The sequence below is a fragment of the Abrus precatorius genome, unplaced genomic scaffold (assembly GCF_003935025.1).
Source record: "Abrus precatorius isolate BTA unplaced genomic scaffold, Abrus_2018 Scaffold6, whole genome shotgun sequence".
Taxonomy (NCBI): domain Eukaryota; kingdom Viridiplantae; phylum Streptophyta; class Magnoliopsida; order Fabales; family Fabaceae; genus Abrus; species Abrus precatorius.
In genome coordinates, this window is record NW_020874406.1 from 15,342,245 (window position 1) to 15,359,491 (window position 17,247).

At 33.2% G+C, this 17,247-nt stretch overlaps 1 protein-coding gene across 3 annotated transcripts; it reads left to right on the forward strand.

Annotated features, from left to right (window-relative positions):
• The first annotated feature begins 11,152 nt into the window (after positions 1–11,152).
• Positions 11,153–17,152, forward strand: LOC113869643 (calcium-transporting ATPase 2, plasma membrane-type). 3 transcript variants are annotated; one of them, XM_027506075.1, is made up of 8 exons: positions 11,153–11,790; positions 13,249–13,303; positions 13,379–15,038; positions 15,261–15,321; positions 15,402–15,560; positions 15,696–15,867; positions 15,976–16,274; positions 16,358–17,152. In XM_027506075.1, exons 1-8 carry the CDS (start codon positions 11,611–11,613, stop codon positions 16,595–16,597), a joined length of 2,826 nt encoding a protein of 941 aa, XP_027361876.1. In that variant the 5' UTR covers positions 11,153–11,610; the 3' UTR covers positions 16,598–17,152. The 3 variants fall into 3 exon arrangements, with proteins under 3 accessions (XP_027361876.1, XP_027361875.1, XP_027361877.1); XM_027506074.1 differs by having other exon boundaries at positions 11,153–11,402; positions 11,493–11,790; positions 13,379–15,321; positions 16,358–17,149; XM_027506076.1 differs by having other exon boundaries at positions 12,896–13,303; positions 13,379–15,321; positions 16,358–17,149.
• Positions 17,153–17,247: the final 95 nt, after the last annotated feature.

Genomic DNA, 17,247 nt, shown 5'->3' on the forward strand with positions numbered 1-17,247 from the left:
GATTCATTTTCTGTTTTTGTGAAGGCTTATATAAGCCATCTTTCGTTTCTGATGAATAAGACATTCACTCTCAACATTGTCTTAAGTCACAATTATTTCTAGTTCTAATAATTGGTATCAGAGCTCTGCAAGGGGCTTGATATTGTATGTGAAAAGAGGAGCACTAAGAGATTAATATGTCTACATCTGAGAAGTTCGCACAGTTGGCCATTCCAAGGTTTGATGGCCATTATGATTATTGGTCAATGACGATGGAGAATTTTCTACGAAGTAAAGAAATGTGGCACCTCGTAGAAGATGGAATACCAACACCAACAACTGGAACAACACCAACTGAAGCGCAATGGAAAAGTATGGAAAAGGCCAAGCTTAAAGATTTGAAGGTCAAGAATTTCTTGTTTTAAGCTATTGAGAGAGAGATTCTGGAAACAACTCTTAACAAGGAAACTTCGAAGGCAATATGGAGATCTATGCAGCAAAAGTACCAAGGGTCCACAAAGGTGAAAAGAGCACAACTCTAAGCATTGAGAAGAGAGTTTGAACTACTGGCCATGAAGGAAGGCGAGAAGGTTGATAGCTACTTGGGAAGGACTCTAAATGTGGTAAACAAGATGAAATCAAACGGTGACGCAATGGAGCAAAATACGGTTATTAGTAAGATACTCAGATCTTTGACCTCTAAGTTCAATTATGTTGTGTGCTTAATAGAGGAATCAAATGATTTGGGTACTTTAAGTATTGATAAACTACATGGCAGCCTTCTTATTCATGAGCAAAGAATACAGGGATTTCAGACTTAAGAACATGTGTAAATGATAATCAATGATGATAGACCAATCAGAGGCAGAGGTAGAGGTCTAGTCAAAGGAGGATGTGGTAGAGGAAGAGGAAGACAGCCTCTAAACAGAGCAACTGTTGAGTGCTTTAAGTGTCACAAGCTGGGTCACTTTCAGTATAAGTGCCCTGATTGGAAGAAGAGGGCCAATTATGTGGAGCTTGAGGAAGAAGAAGAACTCTTATTGGTAATGTACGAAGAGTTGCATCAAACTGTTCAAGAAGAAATTTGGTTCCTGGACTCCAGCTGCAGCAATCATATGACAGAAAACAAGGAATGGTTTTCAGAAATAGAAGAGGGAGACTACATAATTGTGAAGCTTGGGAACGATACCACGATGGTATTGTAGCAAAATGAAGTATCCGAGTGCAAATAAATGGCATTACTCAAGTAATATCCGAGAACAATTTACTAAGCTTAGGACAACTCCAAGAAAAAGGGATTAGCAATTTTAATTCAAAATGGCACTTGCAAAGTATTTCACCCAGATAAATGATTGATTATGCACACCAGTATGAGAGGAAACAAGATGTTCTAGTTGACAGCTTCTGCAGCACCAAAAGATTCCATGTGTCTACAAGTTGAAGTCGCCCCGGAGAAAGAAACTCAATTGTGGCGTTGTCGCTTTGGACACCTTAACTACAAGGGGCTCAGTACACTTGCATGCAAGGAGATGGTCATTGGGCTGCCCTCTATGAGGTCTTCGAAGAAGATTTACACTACCTGTCTCATTAGAAAACACCAAAGAGAGTCAATACCAAAGAGAAGCTCATGGAGGGCCTCAAAGAAACTGCATTTAATTCATGCCGATATTTGTGGACCTATCACACCATCTTCAAACAGTAACAAGAGGTTCAAAGCTTGTGTAGAAAAGGAAGTTGGTGCATTCATCACTTGCTTAAAGATAGATAGAGGCTAGGTGGTGAATTTACCTCTAAGGAGTTCAACAATTTTTGTAAGGATCAAGGAATTTCCAGGCAATTGACGGTTGCTTATACTCCTCAACAAAATGGAGTTGCTGAAAGGAAAAATAGAACGATCATGAATATAGTAAGGATGGTACTGAGCAAGAGACAAGTTCCAAAAGTATTTTGATTTGAAGCAGTTAGATAGTGTGTACACGTACAGAACAGAAGTCCGACTTCAGTAGTAGATCAGAAAACCCCAGAAGAAACATGGAGTGGTGTAAAGCCAAGAGTTGACTATTTTTGAATCTTTGGATGCGTAGCTCATGCTCATATACCAGACGAGAAAAGAAGCAAGCTGGATGACAAAAGCAAAATGTGTGTATTTTTGGGAGTTAGTGATGAATCTAAAGCTTACAAATTATTTGATCCTATTGCAAGGAAAATCATTGTAAGTAGAGATGTAGTTTTTGAAAAAGACAACAGTTGGGATTGGAAAATAACTGAAGACGAATGCAAAGCTGATGTTCTAGATTGGCATGAAGAAGAAAATGAAAAAAATAGTGAAGATAAGAACTTGCACAAAATGAAGAAGTAGACAGTGGTGATATCAATCAAGGTGCATCTTCAAGTAGTTCAAGCGAGATCAGATCACTAACAAATGAAGAATACCATGATAGTGAACAATAATTTCTAGTTGAAGGGAGGGCAACAAGGAATAGAAGAAAACTAGTTTGGATGACAGATTATGAAGAAGAAACAAACTTATCTGAGGAAGAAGAAAGCTTAATGGTGATGATGATGGCTGAAAATGGAGGTGATCCCACTCCTTCAAAGAAGCATCTAAAAGCATGAAGTGGAGAGAAGCAATGAACAAGGAGATGAAGGCAATCGAAAAAAAGAACAAGACGTGAGAACTAACTGATGCCCTAAAAAGAGTTAAGCCTATTGGATTTAAATGGATTTTTAAAACCAAACTCAATGAAAGTGGAAATGTTGAAAAGTATAAGGCGAGGTTGGTAACAAAAGGATATGCACAACGATATGGAGTGGATTATACATAAGTATTTGCACCAGTAGCAAGATTTGACACCGTGTGGATACTATTAGCGTTGGCTGCTTAACGTGGATGGGAAGTGTTTCAACTTAACATAAAGAGCGCTTTTCTTCACCGTGAGCTCAAAGAAGAAATATTTGTACAACAGCCTGAAGGATTTGTCAAGAAAGGAAAAGGAGATTAAGTCTACAAGTTGAAGAAAGCATTATACGACCTCAAACAAGCACCGAGAGCTTGATATAGCAAAATCGAGGCGTTGTTGGATCTTTTCCTTCAAACGCGGCAAGTGTACTGAGTCTGTTGCAAGTAATAACCGGTGGAGTACCGAAATATCGTTCTCAGAGAGCAATTCAATTGTATTAATTAATATGATACAAATTAATTGAACTTATATACAATAGAATTGGTGAATGATTTTCATGAAATATTAAACAACAATTAAAATGTAAAGCACTAAAGTAAAATATGGTAAAATTGAAGTTAAAAAAAAATTGGGATTGAATTTCATCTATCTACCCTTCTATATACTAGTAATCCAATGATAAATATAACAGTCACTTCCAATGAATTTGATGCAAAACATGAAAGTCATATATTTCGATTCCTTCAAAATATATTCCTAAGATAATTTCTTAAATGTTGATTCCTCAAACAGTTAATAAACTATCCAACATTAAAATCAGAATTTAAAAGCAATCAACAACTTGAAATCTATTCCTAAAACAATCAGTTATTGAGTAATTTCAATCAGATCGAGATCTAAATAATATCTTCCTAAATACAACTCAAATCTGAACTTCAGAAACCGTCAAATAACTAGATTCAACCATTAAAACAAATTGAGATCACCAAATCATTAGAAATGAAGAAGAAACAACTATATTTATATATATTACTAAGAATACATCAAATTTGAAGATTTATATTCAATCTCATACAGGATTTAGTTGCTCATGGCAACCATATCAACAAAAATGGAGATACAAAAGGGTAAAACATCAAAACCCAAGTATTCTTACTCTCTTTCTTTGCCTTGTGCCGTTTTGGACCTCTGGAAATTGTTTTGGAATAGTAACCTCCTTACTTAAACATAAATGTCGTCTTTTTATACTAGTATGGTCGAACTTCTTTCGCTACAGCGACAGTCTCTCGCTGTAGCAAGAAATGGAGATAGAAATTAGATCATTCTATTTGCCTTTTGCTGCAGATAGGATTCTCACTACAGCGATCCAAAAGTATCTCGCTAAAGCGAGCCATTCTCGCTGTAGCAAGAAGAGCACAGAATCACCCTCTTCACAATAGCTTTTTTCGCTGTAGCGAGAAACCTACAAAAGCTTACTTTTCTGCAACTTCATGCTTCAATTACTCATTCTCTGATTTTTTTTCTAATCTTTTTCAACCTTAAGTGATGTTTCTTTTGTGATTCTAGCTACAAAATAGATTAAAAAGAGCTTAAAACCGTAAAATTGCATTCATTTCAAAAAAGTATATATGTATTTGTAAAAGTTTCAAGTTTGAAGGGAATTTAACAAAATAATCCAACTTTTAACATAAAAAGTATTCAAGTCACCATCTCAAATCACTTATTTTATACACTTATCATACATATTTTGCAAAAGAAAAATTCGAAAGGTGCTCTAGTGAACACACTTTATTCACCAAGAAAAATGAAGGTAACATTCTGATAGTTAGCCTTTATGTTGATGACTTGATCTTTACTGGAAATAATAGAAGCATGCATGAGAAATTCAAAAGGTCAATGATGCTAGAGTTTGACATGTCCGACTTGGGAAGGATGAGACATTTCCTTGGAATAGAGGTGATACAAAGTGATGCTGGAATTTTTATTTGTCAAAGAAGATATGCTCAAGAAGTTCTAACAAGGTTTAACATGGCAGATAGTAATCCAGTAAGGAATCCAATTGTTCCATGAACAAATTTATTGAAAGATGAGGATGGCATGGAAGTAGATGCTACAAAGTTCAAACAAGTTATTGGAAGCCTCATGTACTTAACTGTAACTCAACCTGATTTAATGTTTGGAGTAAGTTTGATCAGCAGGTTCATGACAAATCCAAAAGCGTCACATTAGGCTACAACAAAAAGGCTTTTAAGATATCTAAAAGGAACTACAAAGCACGAAATATTCTACAAGATTGAAGGAAGGAAACAAGTCTTATAGCTTATATCGACAGCAATTACGCAGGAGATTTAGATGATCAAAGAAGCACTTATGGTTAGTTTTTATTATGGGGACTGGAGCTGTTTCATGGGCCTCGAAAAAGCAATATGTTGTAAGTTTATCCACAACTGAGGTAGAATATATTGCTGCCGCACTTTGTGCTTGTCAATATATTTGGCTCAGGAGAATCTTGGAGCTGAAGAGAAGGAAGAAATTGTGATACTACTGTGAATACCCAATTTTATTTGGGTCCCTGTCACAAATAAATTTCAAAACAAAAAAATTAAATATAATAATTTCTTTTTTTAAGAGGTTAAGAAAATAGATAAAAAACTAATTTAAAATTTAAATTCAAATTTTCAATTTTTAAATGTAAAATTAGATTTAGAAATGGTCAAAGTAGTTAGTAGATTTTTAGAAAAATGGATAAAAAAGAAAAAAAATTGATTACTGGTCATCAGAAAATAAGGGAACCTTTATTAGGATCTAAGATTTTAGAAAATGCCTATAAATAGGAAGCTTAGGTCTTCAAAGGGGGGACTTTAGAGGTGAACACCTTTTATTTTTATGAGACCTCTTTGAAAGAGAATTCTAGAGAGCCTAGGAAACAAAGAATAAAATTCTAAAACATGTCTCGAGATCGTTTACAGAGAACAAATCAAAGAAGGAGAGATCCAACCATGAGAGATCCAACCATGAGAGGAAAAAGAAAAACTTTCATCAAGTAAGTGTTCTTCATTTTATTCATTGGTCTGTTTCTCATCCTCTCTTTGTCTAATAAAATTTTTTCCGCTTTTTATCTAATAAAAATCCTCCTTCTTTATTCATTTTTCATCCTTCCTATATTTATTAAGGATTCTCCTTCTTTATTTATTTTTTTATACGTTCCTCTCTTCTTCTTCATGATTTAACCTTTTTTGCAAGTGTAATAAATAAATAAAAAGAGAAAATTTAATAATTTTTTTTATATAAATTCTAATAATTTTTCTAATCCTAAATTACTTCTCACTCAGTTAAACCCTAAAAAATAAAAAATAAAAAATCTAAATCCATAAAAATTAATTTTTTTTCACTAAATCTACGTATTACCTTTTTGCAAACCCTAAAAATAAACTATTTTTTTCTAACTAATGTTTTTTTTTTTTTTTGCAAACCCTAAAAAAGAATATTTGTTTTTCTAACTCAAAATCATTCAATTTTTTGCAAGGTCTAAAACAAACCATTTTTTTCAACCCTCACAATTTTGAAAATTATAAAAATTTAATTTTTCTAAATCTTAAATTTTTTTTCTTTTCATAAATTCTAAAAACCCTAATTTCTTTGCATATCCTAACCTTAAAAAAGAAAAACTTAATTCCTAAATCGAATAAGAGTTATTTCCTCATCATTTTTGTTTGCTCTTGTATTTGTATATTTGTTCTATATGTCTCTTGTTTGTTTCTTTTTTACGTGCAAAAATCTCATATTAAAAGGTATATTAATTTTTCATTATTAAAAAAAAGAGAGTTTTTTGAATTTACGCAACGGCCAAGTAATTTTGATAGAGTGGAGGATCCACCTTCAACGTTGCTTGGATTGTAAGGGTTTATTGAGTAGCCGTATGCTAACTTGAACCCTATGTGGGAGTGGATTTACTTAAAAAAAATAATAAAGAAAAATCAAGTTTTTTCAAAAAAACAAAAAAGATAGAAAATCTTTGAAACTTATCTAAAATACAATTTTTTAAAAAAAAACTACGTGGTAGCTTTGATTCCTATGTTACACACGGACGATACGTAAGAGCGGGAACCTGACCTGTCAAGTCTATTTTTTTTTAATTTTTTTTTCAGGTTCAAAATTATTTTTAAAATTATTTTAAACCAAGATTAATTTCTAGCACATTTTTTTATAAAAATAAAAAAAAACGAAAATTTTATTTTATTTTAAAAAATAGAAAATAAAAAATAAAAAATAAAATGTTAGGATAAGTTTTTTTACTATATATTTCTTTAATGCAAAAAATAAAAAAAAGAATAATATTTTTACAAATAACTCATTCCTTTAATTCAAATAATTTTTATTGTGTTTCCTCATTTAAAAAAAATAAAATTAAAATCTCTCAAAAAATTTGTAAAAATTAGAAATAAATCTAAGAATAATAATAATAACAAATTTGAAAATAGTAAAAAAAATATTAATTAGTTTCTTTTAGAGTGAAATAAATGTTTTTAAAGTTAAAATAAAATTTTGCACAATTAATTAGAAGGTAACTGTTTTAACCAATAGACGTTTTAAGGTGCTAATACCTTCCTTACACGTAAACGACTCCGAGCCCAAATTTGGTTTTGAAGATTTTATTTTAATTAAAAAAAATTTCAATATTTTCTTTAATAAACTTTGGTGGCGACTCTTTATCATCGCCGTCCCGTCGTGACCCTAGTTACGACAACTATGTGACAATAATTCTACTATTCAATTGTCCAGAAATCCAGTTTTTTATGGAAGAAGCAAACATATTACAGTAAAGTTTCATTTCTCATAGATTTAGTAAATGACGAAGTTGTGCAACTGAGTTTTTGCAGCTCTGAAGAACAAGCTCCAGACATAATGACAAAAAAACCGTTAAAGCTTGAATAGTTTGAAAAGCTTCAAATCATGTTGGAGTAATGAAGATCACTTAAATAAGCTAATTGCAGATGCATTAACTTAAGAGAAGGAATGCTAGTCAAAGTTTGTTACTTAACGTGTTTTATTAATTTACATTTGTTAATAAGTCCTAGTTCTAAGAGAAGTTCTATTTTTTTAGAATAGTTTCTTTAATTCCTGTTTTGTTGTCCTGTAATACGTAACTTTTTGATTCATTTTTTATTTTTATAAAGACTTATATAAGTCATCTTTCGTTTCAAATGAATAAGATATCACTCTCAATATTTTCTTGTCACAATTATTTCTGGTTCAAATATTTCTTTCACGGAAAAGTGTACTTAAAAGTTAATTTCTTTCAATTTATAAGATAGTCGAAATGATTTTTCTTCTTCGAACGTGGCTCCTGGCTGTGATGCCCCATTTAGTATCTTCCTTTTGATGAAGGGGTCCAAGTCCTCTCAAACTTTCCCTCTACCTATGCCGTTTATACCATATAATACAAATTGCGAAAAACAAAATGTTCTCGGAACTTAAAATTAGTTCTTATTCCCATTGTTATTGCACTGATATATAAATTTATGGTATATAGGTGTACCTGTGAGGATTTCCAGAACCCAGCATTTCGTCCACTTTATTTTTGCGAAAATTTTTGTTTAATAACTCTATCACTTTCCAAGGTTATAATGCCAGAGAAAGGGTTGAAAAGCTGAGATTAGTAGGTGATGGAGAGTGATTTAAACGAAAATTTTGAAAAAAAATCGAGAATTCGTCTGAAAGCTCTTTCAAGAAAAAAGAAAATTACTTATTAAGAAGTTTAGTATGGTTGTTGGGTAATTCTCTAATGTTGTAATTGATATTACTGTGACTACTTATTGTGTTGAAATTACTTCGGCTCATGTATTTAGACATATTTATTAAAAAGTATGTAAGATTTATTATTATAATTTTATTAATATTTCTTATTTTAAATGTTTTTTACTATTTGAATAGTTTATGCATAAAAATTTGTAAGTTTTAGAATTATTTTTATAAAATAATTAAATTTATTGCTCTAGGCAATGTTTTCTCTTTGATAATTAGGAACGAAAATATGTTGCAATATTGGAATTGTAGATGAATGTTTTATCTTGTCGTCTTCTTAATTAGAATAACAATTACCATTTGAATTGTATCTTCATCTCCTAAGCGTAATGCTTAACATAGAAACTAAGGTTTTAGGGTGTTCAAAAGAAGTCTTATTTTAAAGCTATTTTAGACGTGTGTGGATTATATTCAAGCTATCCTAAGTAAAATAAAGGTGCTATGTTTTTTTTTAACACATGTATACTAATAACAAGACTTTTTATGCAGTTAATAATATTTTATATAGTATTTAGTATGATAATTTATTTGCATTCGTTTTTTTAAAATATATTAGTTTTATTTTGTATTTTAATTACAAATAGTATTAAAATTTGTATAATATGTTGATAAATTATATGACTATATTATATCAGTGCATTTTCGAGTTTTAGTCGAATCAACTAAAGATTCAAATATCTTTAAGATACTCTTTGGACTAAAAATTGATTAATAATATTAAGCAATTCAATGTCCAATTTATCCAATACAATCTATAATGAAAAATCAATTTACAACTAAATCGATAAAGTTTAAAAGAATTAAAGAAATCATGAATAAATAAATAAAATAAATAGAACAACTTTAAAGATATCAAAAATAGAAAAAAAAAAGATAAGAAAATTTTTTATTTCTAAATCACGATCCCTTTCACTAAATACTATTAAAATATTACACGTGTCCTATAAAAAAAATGCTCATCAGTGTTATACTCTGTACAAACAATTTCTATATTTCGACCTAAATTCTTAAAGTTCCAAGTTATCTCAATTGCAAACCATTTAAGTCGAAATCCTTGCAATAGTAACTTGTTATACCATTCTAAATCTGATAACTTTAAGTCAAAATCATATTCCAGAGACAGAAAGCTACTTTCATTAATTTTGTTTTCTAATGTTCACCTCAAATCAAGTGATAAGGCCAAATTGGACCTTTTTTATTTAATTATTATTTTTAAAAATTAAAATTTTATTAAATTATAATTTTTTAAAAGCTAATTCTTTATCTTATTAAATCTAGCTACATGTTTTCTAACAAGTGTCACCATTTATAATTTGCTGTCTTTTGACGCTGATGTTAAGATTCAGATTCCTTGTAGTAATTGCAATCTACGGTTAAACGCGATTGATATGGAAGCTAATTGTTATTTAGACACTGCCTTTGCCGTATTGCTTCAAGGATCAGCATCAAACCAGTGGGTTGTCGAATGACCCTTTTGCCCCTGTTCATCCACTAACTTTGTTCATAAAAGCACGTTACCAAAACGGGCTTTCGACACTCACCACCCATGGAGGGAAGCTGGTGGAGCTTCTAATGAAAGGGATCTTGATTCTCTCTCATTTTAGTGTGAACTAAACAATTTAGTGAAGCAAAATTTTATATTTTTATTTAAGTAAAAAAAAAAATTGTATAAGCAGAAGTGTAAAATTCTGATCCTCAGTGAAAGATAGCAAATTTCGCCATTTAGACAAAGATATTTAATATTTTATTTTTTAAAAATAAATATAGCATTATATATAGTTACGAATCTTATTAAAATATATATTTTATTATATTTGGCTCAATGTTAAAAAAAATTGCGTTTAATTATAATTAATTATTAATAGAATAAATAATAATTATTGAATTATAGAGGATCTATTGCTCAAAATTAAAATTTAATTTCTTTACATATTTCATAAGCATTAGCTAATTCATGATTCCATTTGTTAGCCTGACAAATAATTTTATAACCTCGTAAGGAAGATTATGTTTCTCATTTTAAGTTTATACACATGCTTTAGTAGCTATTCGATTAGGATACTTGTTAAAATTTTATATTTTTTATGAAAAATTTATTTTTAAAAATTAAAATTAAAATATCATCAGTGGTAATAACTAAACTTATGTCGTGAGATTCACTCTAAACATGAAGTAAATTTAAAAGAAGTTATAATCTAATAATTTATTTAAAAAAAACAATAATTAGATTAAAAACCTGCCAAACGGAGCGTGTAAAAGACTGGTGTTTGGTGACGGCCCCAAGTCCTTTTTGGAGGGACGTAAAAGGTCCGAGTATTTGGCAGACCAAAAGGAAAAGTTCCGAGTCATTGGTTTTTCCTTTTACGCGTTTTGCATTTTTTAACCTTGGAAACGTCCTTTTCACGCGTTTTGATTCATGATTTCTGACATTATTAATACAGAAAAAACGCGGACGGAATGGGTTCCATATTGATATGAAATATGAAAAAAAGCATTAAAGAATAGCGCGTGGTTTATTTGCAACAACAAAAAGTCAGTGAATGGAATAATAAAATAAAGATGAACGAAAAATGAACCCCCTCTTAATATAAAGAATCTCCACTAGCAAATTCTTCTTAGTGGCCTATAAATTTCAAAGTTTCTATATCTAACCCCTACAAGAGTTTCAAAAACCAAAATAACGGCAATTTAATTTTAATATTAGGCTCATCTCTTGACCCTGCCCAAGCCTAGAGAGAAGTGACCGTTATTGAATTCATTTTCGGGTACTTAATAATAAAGCTCTCCATTCTCTAGGGTTATCTCTTCCTCTGTGTTTTCATGTCACATAGAATAAAGGACAGCATAGGATAGGACGAGGTTGAGAAAAATCACCGACCGTGCCTTGTAACGAGGTTCAGCCACCCACCTCTCTCTGTCTCTTTCCGCGAAGTAATGGTCTGATACCTAACTTCCAAGAAGGCTGCTATTACTTGTTCTTCATTTCATAACAATTACTCACAAACATGCCTTTTTATATCACCACAGTTTGAGAGTCTCCGAGTCTATTCTATTTCGTAGTTCATAAACAAAGGCATCAAAATAGTAACACTTCATACAAGCAAAGGAAAGCAAAGAGTGTTCACTATTATTGGAAGATTGAAAGATGTTAGAGAGTTTTTTAAATGAGAATTTTGGAGGAGTAAAGCCCAAAAACACCTCTGAAGAAGCTCTTCAAAGATGGAGGAAACTATGCAGTGTCGTCAAAAACCCCAAAAGACGCTTTCGTTTCACTGCCAATCTCTACAAGCGGAGCGTAGCCAATGCTATGCGCCGTGACAATCAGGTATCCTTTTCTATTCTACCTATTTTCAATTTTTCAGACTTAAATCTACCTGACTCCTAAACATTAAAGTACTGGTTAAATAATAATTTTGTACAAGGTTACAATATAATTCCTTAATAACTAATTTCTGCAATCACTAATTGGCATTTTCTCTTATATAAAGTATCGACCGGGATAAAAAAAATATCTCCTATTAATTACAGTTGAAAGACCCTCTCCCAAAGCTTTTGTTTTAATAAAGGACATGCTTAATTAAAACTAAGACACTGAAGTTTCAAGAAACGAGCCATGCTGTACCAGACGGGTGCTAAACAGCATCATACTCCCATGTAACCTAAACCGTTGCTTAAAGTCAATGGCAATTTAGTTTTACTTCTCGTCATTCTTAATCTTGTTTTTCACGTCTGATTACGATTTATCTATCCTGTGTGAACTTGCAAAGGTTAATTTGAAAAGTGCTTAATTAGTTATTAGAAAATAAGTTAAAAGTGTATAATTAATGAGGGTTAATACATTATCTATCCTGTGCAAATTTGCATAGATTGGATAAATAAACTTGTACATGTTAGATAAATCGATTTATAAAATGTCCTTCTATTTATATATTTTGGAGGTATTTGTTGGGCTTTGGCTATATCTTTGCTTCATATCGTCCAACTAACATTGGTACTTGTAATTAGTTTTCTTTATCTGAATGTGTAATAGACTCTAATCAATATACACACACCTTCTACTTAAAAATTGAATAGCAAAAGTAGTTAAAGGCGTTAAGCAGCAATTGCAAAAATTCGAAATTTAGCCAAAATGCCAATATATGTTCACGTTACCTCCCTTGATCCCTTGCCCTCCCACTTCACTATTTTCAAGTTAATCTCAAGACTTGTGCTTGTATCTCAATCTTACTAAGCATGTACTTGACGCTAAAAGTTTGCATGCGTATTGATCTTAAGCCTATCATATTGGCAGTTGAGCAACTTTAATGTTGCTTAAATTCCATATTGGACATGAACAGAAAATCATTAATGAGCAACTCTGGGGTTTTATATTTTGTATTTTGATGGGACATGGACAATTTGGATTTAAGATATAAAATGCATTATACCAGGCTACAAGGAATAACACTTCGACCAGATAATTATGGAAGGTTCAGGAATGACCATCATTTGATTACATCCACCTGCTGGTCTATGCTCCAAAAGAAACATACTTATTCTTGTTTTTACTTTTGGTTTACACTTTATCCCCCATTTATTGTTGTACTGTTCTTTTTCTTTTTCATATTCTTTGTGATTCTCTCCACATTTTACTGTTTGTGATTCTCTCCATCCAACTTCATACGCTTTTTTTTTATCTGCATAAGGGACTTTGAGAAAACTTGTACACAATATGATTACTTTTTTATCTCCTCAATGCATACGATGTTTTATTTCTTGAAGACTTATTATCTCCTTATTGCAGGAGAAGCTGAGGGTCGCAGTTTTGGTTTCCAAAGCTGCATTTCAATTTATCCAAGGTAAGTTTCTTCAGAACTATTCTCGTAGCTTATAAATTGAAGATTCAATGTGTTTACTTGTGATCATATCCACAGGCGCGCAACTAAGCGATTACAAAGTGCCAGAGGAAGTTAAAGCCGCAGGTTTTCAAATCTGCGGTGATGAATTGGGATCTATTGTTGAAGGCCATGATGTAAAGAAGTTCAGATATCATGGTGGGGTTAATGGCATTGCAGAGAAGCTTTCTGCATCAACCACTGAGGGGCTCAGCAGTGATATTGAGTTACTGAACAAGAGACAACAGATATATGGAATCAATAAATTTACTGAAAGTGAAGTTAAGAGTTTCTGGGTTTTTGTTTGGGAAGCCCTTCAAGACATGACTCTCATGATACTTGGAGTGTGTGCTTTTGTGTCTCTGATAGTTGGCATTGCAACAGAAGGATGGCCCAAGGGGGCTCATGACGGTCTTGGAATTGTTGCAAGTATCTTACTTGTTGTCTTTGTGACAGCAACAAGTGATTATCGCCAATCATTACAATTCAAGGATTTAGACAAGGAGAAGAAGAAAATTTCCATGCAGGTCACAAGAAATGGATATAGGCAGAAAATGTCAATATATGAATTACTTCCTGGTGATATTGTGCATCTCTGCATAGGTGACCAAGTCCCTGCTGATGGATTATTTGTCTCAGGGTTTTCTGTGTTGATTGATGAGTCAAGTTTAACAGGTGAGAGTGAGCCAGTGATGGTAAGTTCTGAAAATCCATTTCTTCTTTCTGGAACCAAGGTCCAAGATGGATCATGCAAGATGTTGGTTACCAGTGTGGGCATGAGGACTCAATGGGGTAAGTTGATGGCTACTCTCAGTGAAGGTGGAGATGATGAAACCCCATTGCAGGTGAAATTGAATGGTGTGGCAACCATTATTGGGAAGATTGGTTTATTCTTTGCCGTTGTTACTTTTGCAGTTCTGGTGCAAGGACTTGTTAGCCAAAAACTCCAACAAGGAAGTTTATCTAGTTGGACTGGGGATGATGCGCTGGAGATGTTGGAGTTCTTTGCAGTTGCAGTTACTATTGTTGTTGTTGCTGTTCCAGAAGGGCTGCCATTAGCTGTGACACTGAGCCTTGCATTTGCTATGAAGAAAATGATGAATGACAAAGCCCTTGTCAGACATTTGGCAGCCTGCGAGACCATGGGATCAGCCACAACTATATGTAGTGACAAGACTGGGACGCTAACAACCAATCACATGACTGTTGTGAAAACATGCATTTGCATGAACAGCAAGGAAGTGAGCAATAAGGATTCTGGTTTGTGCTCTGAACTCCCAGAAGCTGCCGTGAAGCTTCTGCTACAGTCAATATTCAATAATACAGGAGGAGAGGTTGTGGTTAACAAACATGGAATACATGAGATTTTAGGGACACCAACTGAGACTGCAATATTGGAGTTTGGCTTGTCATTAGGTGGAGACTTTCAAGGAGAGAGACAAGCATGTAAACTTGTTAAAGTTGAGCCATTCAACTCTACCAAGAAAAAAATGAGTGTGGTGGTGGAGCTTCCTGGTGGAGGTTTAAGAGCCCATTGTAAAGGTGCTTCTGAAATAATTCTGGCTGCTTGTGACAAAGTTCTCAACGCTAATGGTGAGGTTGTCCCACTTGATGAAGAATCAACTAACCATCTTAAGGCTACAATAAACCAGTTTGCAAGTGAAGCACTTAGAACTCTATGCCTTGCCTACATGGAATTGGAAAATGGGTTCTCAGCAGAGAACCCTATTCCTGTCTCTGGATATACTTGTATAGGAGTTGTTGGTATCAAAGATCCTGTTCGTCCTGGTGTTAAGGAGTCTGTAGCAATGTGTCGTTCAGCTGGAATAAAAGTGAGAATGGTTACAGGGGACAACATTAATACTGCAAAGGCTATAGCCAGGGAATGTGGGATTTTAACTGATGATGGCATAGCCATTGAAGGTCCAGACTTTAGAGAGAAGAGTCAGGAAGAGTTGCTTGAACTGATTCCCAAAATTCAGGTGCTACATACCTTCTATATGCACAAAATTTCGATTTATTGTGTTAATCACACACTAACATAGTGTTTCATTCCTTTCAGGTTATGGCTCGATCCTCACCTTTAGACAAACATACATTGGTGAAACACTTGCGTACTACATTTGGGGAAGTGGTAGCTGTAACTGGTGATGGAACTAACGATGCCCCAGCCCTTCATGAAGCTGACATTGGACTTGCAATGGGTATTGCTGGAACTGAGGTGAGTGCTATGCTATGCAATGTTTCCCTTTTTGAACCTGAAATCAAAAGAAAAGAAAAGGAAATGTTGTAATGCATTTTAGTCATTTAACTCTTAAATTTTCAATTGTAAGCTAATTTCATAATATATGTACAGGTTGCAAAAGAAAGTGCAGATGTCATAATTCTGGATGATAACTTCTCCACAATAGTAACAGTGGCCAAATGGGGACGTTCAGTTTACATAAATATTCAGAAATTTGTTCAGTTTCAGTTGACCGTTAATGTGGTTGCATTAATTGTGAACTTCACTTCCGCATGCTTGACAGGTTAGAAATTATTTTTGTTACAAAAAAAGGCCAATGATCGAAACATCTTTTGTTTCCTTATTCTTTTTTATCTTATGCTCTTATTTACATGCATTTTCTCTCCCCCAGGAACTGCGCCTTTGACAGCTGTTCAGCTTTTGTGGGTGAACATGATAATGGACACACTGGGAGCACTTGCACTTGCCACTGAACCTCCAAATGATGATTTAATGAAGCGTTCACCTGTTGGAAGGAAGGGGAATTTCATCAGCAATGTCATGTGGAGGAACATATTAGGACAATCGTTGTATCAGTTTATGGTTATATGGTTTCTTCAATCAAGAGGAAAATCAATCTTTTTACTCGATGGTCCCGATACGGATCTGGTCTTAAACACGCTTATTTTCAACTCTTTTGTGTTCTGTCAGGTAATTTTTAAACAACAACTGAACTATTTGCTTAGGAATATATATGATTCAAATGTGCCTTACTGGTTGATTTGGTTCTACAGGTTTTCAATGAGATCAACTCACGTGAGATGGAGAAGATAAACGTTTTTAAAGGAATATTGGATAATTATGTTTTCGTGGGTGTCATCAGTGCTACTGTTTTCTTCCAAATCATAATAGTTGAGTACTTGGGAACCTTTGCAAACACAACACCTCTCTCTCTGACACAGTGGTTCTTTTGCTTATTTGTTGGATTTTTGGGCATGCCTATTGCTGCTCGCTTGAAGAAGATTCCTGTCTGAAGCACGTGAACGCTAATTCTTCAACGTAATAAAGAAGTGGGCCCGTGGCTTATTCTTGTACATTCGCTAACTCTTTTGCTCGAGGCTTTCTTGGGTTAGAATCAGAAATGGAGCAACGAAGTGGATCTCTAGAGCCTCGTTGCAGTCATCAGCAAGCGGCTGACAAACCACCCGTTAACCATTTTATTTAATACATTATTTATTTTCTAGTCCAGTAGAATGATGGATGAAAATCTAGACTCATTGCTGTAGATAATGTCGAGTCTTGTTGCTGAAATACATCGGGTAGATAAATAAGTAAATTACCAGCCTTGTTCCGTTTGTTTGAATTTGTGGGAACAAATTCCATTTGTTTGTTTATGTTCTATAATGGTGATTTTGAATTGCCCCTTCCACTATTTTAAAGGCATTATTTCCTCGTTTATGGCCTTAATTTGTCTTGTAAACACGGTTCATAGGATGACAAATGAATTGAGATCCTCCAAGTGTGAAGTTCACTGTAAAGGTGCAGTTTTAAATCCAGCCATTAAAATATATAAAAATTTATTATTTAATTAAATTTAATATTATATAATTCAAAGGGATGAGATCCAATGCAGTGAAGCTGTTCACTAAAGAGGATCCATCTGTAATATCAAATTCTCGTGACC

What these genes read in the sequence shown, in the direction of transcription:
- LOC113869643 (XM_027506074.1), top strand. Translation starts at nt 11,611, where the DNA reads ATGTTAGAGAGTTTTTTAAATGAGAATTTTGGAGGAGTAAAGCCCAAA. An exon ending in CTATGCGCCGTGACAATCAG is followed by an intron (nt 11,791 to 13,248) that starts GTATCCTTTTCT and finishes TCCTTATTGCAG; the next exon opens with GAGAAGCTGAGGGTCGCAGT. An exon ending in AACTGATTCCCAAAATTCAG is followed by an intron (nt 15,322 to 15,401) that starts GTGCTACATACC and finishes CATTCCTTTCAG; the next exon opens with GTTATGGCTCGATCCTCACC.